This window comes from Alnus glutinosa, chromosome 13 (assembly GCF_958979055.1).
Source record: "Alnus glutinosa chromosome 13, dhAlnGlut1.1, whole genome shotgun sequence".
In the NCBI taxonomy this organism is placed as follows: Eukaryota; Viridiplantae; Streptophyta; class Magnoliopsida; order Fagales; family Betulaceae; genus Alnus; species Alnus glutinosa.
The window spans coordinates 939,171-945,170 of NC_084898.1; the positions used below are offsets into that span (position 1 = coordinate 939,171).

General features: G+C 35.3%; 1 protein-coding gene across 1 annotated transcript; it reads right to left on the reverse strand.

Moving 5' to 3' along the window:
* Nucleotides 1-1,333: 1,333 nt before the first annotated feature.
* LOC133854353 (uncharacterized) lies at nt 1,334-5,654 on the reverse strand. The gene is made up of 5 exons (XM_062290512.1): nt 5,459-5,654; nt 4,403-4,475; nt 3,916-4,069; nt 2,603-2,647; nt 1,334-2,387 (listed from the first exon to the last, which is right to left on the reverse strand). Exons 1-5 carry the CDS (start codon nt 5,536-5,538, stop codon nt 1,507-1,509), a joined length of 1,233 nt encoding a protein of 410 aa, XP_062146496.1. The 5' UTR covers nt 5,539-5,654; the 3' UTR covers nt 1,334-1,506.
* Between the last annotated feature and the right edge of the window lie 346 nt (nt 5,655-6,000).

Genomic DNA, 6,000 nt, shown 5'->3' on the forward strand with positions numbered 1-6,000 from the left:
TTTAAAAAAATTACAGTTTGAAAATGTAGACGAGTATGTAGGAACCGGATCATCTCCAGTTGAAATGAATTTGAGAGGAAACGGTTCACAATTTTGCCCATTATTTTCAATGAACCAGTGATCCGATTTCTAGTAGTTAAAGAACATGTTTTTTAAAAATGCATGATTTAATAGTAGTTTAAGGTATTATTTTTCGAACTAAAATTTTTACCAAACACTTAATTACACTTTTAACAATCGAGTTTTTATTAACTGTGTTTTGAAATTACTAATTTTTTTTCAACTCGCGTGTATTAAAACCGCTAAACCAAATGTACACTAAAAATATGAGAGTCTTCTACACAGACTGCACTTCACATGAACTTGTCTAGGTTTCTCAACTGGTAGCAATTTGGAAGCTACCAGTTGAGAAAATAAGTTGACCGAAATTCCTACAATCTTAAACTCCAGCTACATTATTCCAAAAGGCCCCCATGTATGTAAAAGAAGCATATCAGCATTTCTTGGAAAATGAAGCTCCAGCTCTTCAAATCTCAAAAGAGAGCTAGAAATTGGTATCAAGACAATGAAGAAATAATCTAACATTCATTTCTTGGCATGAGAAATGAACAGTGCAGTACAAAAGCTCCATACTGATTTAAAGTCTCTTCCTAACATCAATTGCAGCTTCTTTTTTGATTGAAATTGCCACACAGATCATTAAGAATAGTTAAAAGAATGAATTGCAACCAAATGAACACCAACTGCAAGAGATCCAGCAAGACAAGTTCCAAAAACTCTGTTCAAACTTTTCCTCAGAACTGCACCTGCAATTCAATAGGAAGGCAAAGTTGGACTACGAAGCTTCAAGCAAGTTGCTTTTAGGCCATACCGAGAGAAGGACCTAACCATAAATTTACAATGGTAGCATCATCACTAAGCATGCAGAGTAATCTCAAGTCACAATTTTTTCAAATTACATGCTATGATTCAAAATACACTATATTCAACCATAAGATCCTCTAGAGTTCTCAATTTCACTTTCCATATAATACCCGCAAGTCTCTAATAATTAAATTAATAAGAGCAAATGAGCTGATTTGCTTCCAAGTAAAATGGGTACCTGCTGGAGCAGTGCAATCCTCTGATTATCAAGACCTTTAGCTTGGCCATCACTCATTGGCCCATTGTTTCGAACTGTTTCATGTTTCCCTTGTTCTATTACATCACTTGGAAAATGATTGGTAAAAAAATAGAAGAATTTGAGAAGATAATTGAGGCACAAGATTGCAGAAATTTCAAAACAGTGTCAGCACAATGTCACAAAAATTTTTCATTAAGCTATAGACAAAAGTTGACATAAAATTCTGTGTTATCTACAAAAGGTACCTTTCTCATTGTTAATGTTAATGACTGTTCTACAGAAACTAAATATACAAAAGCACATTTAAGACTCCTAGTTATGCAACATCATTAGATCCACCTCGGCTTCCTCTAAAAAAAAAAAAGGTACATGATAATGGAAATTCATTTAATCTCTTCAATCAAAACCCCGCCTCTAGTTTCTGCCTTGTTGTTCATTTTAACGGGTTGCTTACTGCCTCCATAAATCATAGCTGAGCTTTTCTCTGCCCCTACCATAGCTGCCAAGGAGGACCAAGCTTCACTCGGCTGCTCATGGACCCAACACATGATGAAATAAATCTTCCTCTCAGCAAGCTTGAGCTTACTCCTAATTTCCACCCTTCTCGACTTTTTTGGTTTCTCTGACTTCAGTTCCCTCTCCCCAGCCTGAATCAGCCTCTGCAGATCACAAAGCGATAAAACTAAAGCAGGACCCCCTAATGAGAGTAGGTTTATCACATCATCAATGAGAATTAATCCTAATTGTAAACCACCCATGTGTCTGTAAGCTGGAGAGCAGGTTTGCTCCAAGCAATGAGACAGAGCTTCCAACACAGTTTCTGGCTGCCCTCCTTGACCCAAGATAGCAGAAACACTCAACACCACCATGGCTGATCCTACGGCATCTGATTGCCAATCTCCATTGTAGAGACGAAGTGTGAAACAGTAGCTATATAAAATGTCAACCAGGTGAACAGCTAACATTGGTGATGGCTCTGTGGAACTTAGCTTGCTAACTGGAGGTAGTGGGCTTTCAGGGCCAGGAGGAATCTCACTTGATTGGTTACTTTCTAGATCTTCTTGTAGTGATACCAATGCTTCCTTTTTGTCAAGTGGTTGGACGAGTTGAGTTCCTTCCTTGCTGAGGGATATTGTTCGGGCAGAAGGCTTCAACCACCATGGATCCCATGGCTCAATCATTTTACTCAGCTCCCCAGAAGCAAGAGCTCTTTGAAACCGCTTCTTCTCTTCAACAGATAAATCATCAAAACAAACTTGATCTCCTGCAGAGAGGAAAGACAAATAAACTCTAATCAGCTTTAGGCAACAGCATAAGATTTAGAGAACATGTGATCCAGAAGACATACCAGCTAATATTCACACTCAAACTACAACCAAAGGAGTGCAGAGATCTATATAGTTGGCAGTGTAAAATCAAGGCAAGCAATTAAACCTAGCATCTAGAAGACAGTGAAAGAAAGGATCAAAAGGAACATACCAGACAATATCTTTTGAATAATCTCCTCAGACAGACTTGTTGAATCTGCCAAAAATAAGAGCAGAACTTAGGACCCTTCTAAAAAATCATTCAAACAGCTTACCATGTCTCAAAGTTGCTATAACAAGAATCAAAAGGTGGAGCCTCATTCATTTTTTACTTGTATCCTGAAGCATAAATAGATTTAAATTATAAATTACCCATGTCGTCAATATTCCAACTGGCACTTGGGATTCCATCAACCACTACTTGCAAATCTTTACTCAGCCTGATTAATGCTGATCAGGATTTATATTTAACTATAAAAACTCAAAATTCTGCAATGGCGTCCCTGAAGGTACATCACCGTCAGCATTATCAACCTGCTGCTATGATCATTTTGTTGAATGGTTCTCTTGGTTTGATCACTGAGAAGATTTTTTTAAAAACCATAGCATAACCAACCGGTATAACTAGAGAAACCTTTGCAGACCTGACTCCTTTTATTAATGACAAAACCACAACTTTCAACATACCATCAAAAAGGGCTACTTCAAATAGCAAGTTCTATAAACCTAATGAAAGCTTTATTTCAAATAGCGCTTTTATGAGACTATTAAAAGAGATTTTTCAATATTAATATTTTTTTTAATGAAAAATTACTTCAAAAATATTTCATAAAGCAACACTTCTATAAGGCTTCTCAAGTATCATCTCTAATACTGCACAGCAATTATCAACCTTAGAAGCATTATTCCGAATAATTCATTAGAACAAAAAAGTGTTATTTGGTTTTTTTTTTTTGATAAGTAGAACAAAAAAGTGTTATTACTCATTCTTAAACTTGTAATTGTTTTAGCAAAATTTCCAGGTGCCGTCCAGGTGTTTGGGTAGTCAAAATGCCTAAAATATGGTGAAACATCGCATGCCTAGATGACAAAAAAAGGGGGGGAAGATTCAAAAGATCATCAAAACTTTTAGTGGCAGCTGTATTCTCATCCAATTAATTTTTTCAAACGAAATGCAACTGCAAAGCAATGCTTGAGCTGACAGAATTACAAGCTTGGGCCCATACTCCTTTGTCTCCTTTTGCCATACACAGATTTCCACCCTTAACAAGGAAATTTTAGCTTCATGTGTTTTGACTCCTTTTTTTTTTGGTCTGTCCCCTAATACTTCAAGGATGCTTCTATAGCGGGTACATAAATTTTAAAATGGGTTACACGACTAAAATATTCTCTCTGACAATTAATAAGAGCCAATTTTCACCAAAATAGCAAGGGCAAGCCAACAATCTCAAAGCAAACAAAAATATTTAAATACAGATAACATACCATCCTCATCCATGCTATCTGTTTCCTCTTCTGAATGTAATCGTTTCAATATGTCTAGCATTTTCCGTTTAGTTTGATCATCAGGCTGCATCTGTTGAAGCTCTCCAACTACATTGTCTCGCATGAAGGACTCAGTACATCGAAGACCATGAGACTGTAAAAAAAAAGTATATATATGAGGAATAAGCAAATGATACAGATCTTGGATGAGAATGTGAAATTTGTTCGGCTATATTCAAAAGTGATCAGTAGCATCAAGGTCTATTTTTTCTTCTTTTTTTTTTTTTTTTCATAAATCAACTACAAAAAATTCTTTACTCAAAAGGTACGCATGTTTGGAACTACTACAACCTTTTACAAATTAAAATTCATGCATAGCACCATATAACAAAGACTTAAAAAATAAAAATAGAGATAAAAAAGGAACAAAAGATAACCGATACAAAACCTCTTGCCTTCAACACTAGCCAAAGTAAATTCAACTTACCTTATAGCACCGGAGGGAACAATATCGAGAATTGCATCGAGGACACGTATATTGTGAAAATTGCTTCTGGCACCTGCCTTAAAGGGAAAAACACATACGTGAATTAGAACAAAAAAAAAAAATGTTGTTAAAACTTCAAAGTACACATTTTTTTGTTAAGTAAAACCTCAAAGTAAACATAAAAGCTTGAACTCCGGCAATATGATGCAATATAAGAAACCTGTAAGATCTTATTCTAATAGATGTAGTAACACACACACACACACATATATATATATATGATCTTATTCTTATAGACATTCTTTTTTTCTTTTTCTTTTTTGATGAATGACTTTCTATTAACACCAAACATATATATATATATGATCTTATTCTTATAGACATTCTTTTTTTCTTTTTCTTTTTTGATGAATGACTTTCTATTAACACCAAACAAAAATGTACCCCCAGGACCAAAGGCCCTTACAGCAAACAAAACAACTTCAACACATCAAACTATCTCAACTCAACCAGTAGCCACTATACAAGCTACTCCAACAAGACAACCTAAACAAACTATACCAGAAATATTACAGACAAACCACGCACATCTGTACTAAAAACCAGCAGCATCAGTCCCCTGTTCCAGGAGAACAAACAGCAACCATCCTAAACAGGAAACAGACCCCTCTTTCAACAGCCCAAACCAGCAAGCCAGAGCAACAGAAGGAAAGAGAATTAAAAAATGCAGTTGGTTAATCTTATAGAGCATAGTCTTATACATATTGGATTTGTTTTGCAGTATCTGATTCATACATATAATCTACAAATTCAACTGCTATAAATTTTTTCACTGAACAATTCAATCTCAAAGAAAGTGCCCAGATTAATACCACTACCCAAATTGCAAAATTGAACAAATTCAAGCCAAAATTGAAAAAAATAATAAGAAAAAAATCTGACCCATTTTAAGGATCTCATTATTCTTACAGTACGTCAAAAAAGTCATCAACTTCTACAAAAAATTTCCAACTAAACCAAAAAAAATTAATAAACAGAGTTTGGAGAGGAACATACACGTGGCAGATTATCCGGGAAGGAGGGTTCAATGGTGAAGAGCAGGAAGGGTTATCAGAGGCAACGATCGACTCGGCCATGACTCAGAAACTCGGTGAGCAACTCAGTGTTAGGGTTTTGGGAACTCTGAACGCCCTAGAGAGAAGAAAGAAGAGTCGGGTAAACCTTTTTGGGCCGACTTGTTAAGGCTCGAACCATCTTCAAAACCACTACAATTGGGCCAACACGTTTTATGAAACGAAGCAATCAAAACCAAGGCCTTTTTTTTTAAAAAAAAAAAAAAGAAAAGAAAAAAGAAAAAAGAAAAGACCAAGCTTAATAGCCTCAGCATTTCATTGGTTAATTTTGAAGAAAAATGCATTTTTCAAAATTGAGTGTCAAGGATATTTTTCATATTAGTTATTAAAAAATTAAATTTGATTGTTGCTAATGTGACAATGCTACATCAATTGTCATATCAATTTCACGTGGCACTCATCACGTGAGCTCTTAAACAATTAAATTTATTTTTAATTGACGTGACAATATTATACAGACTGTCA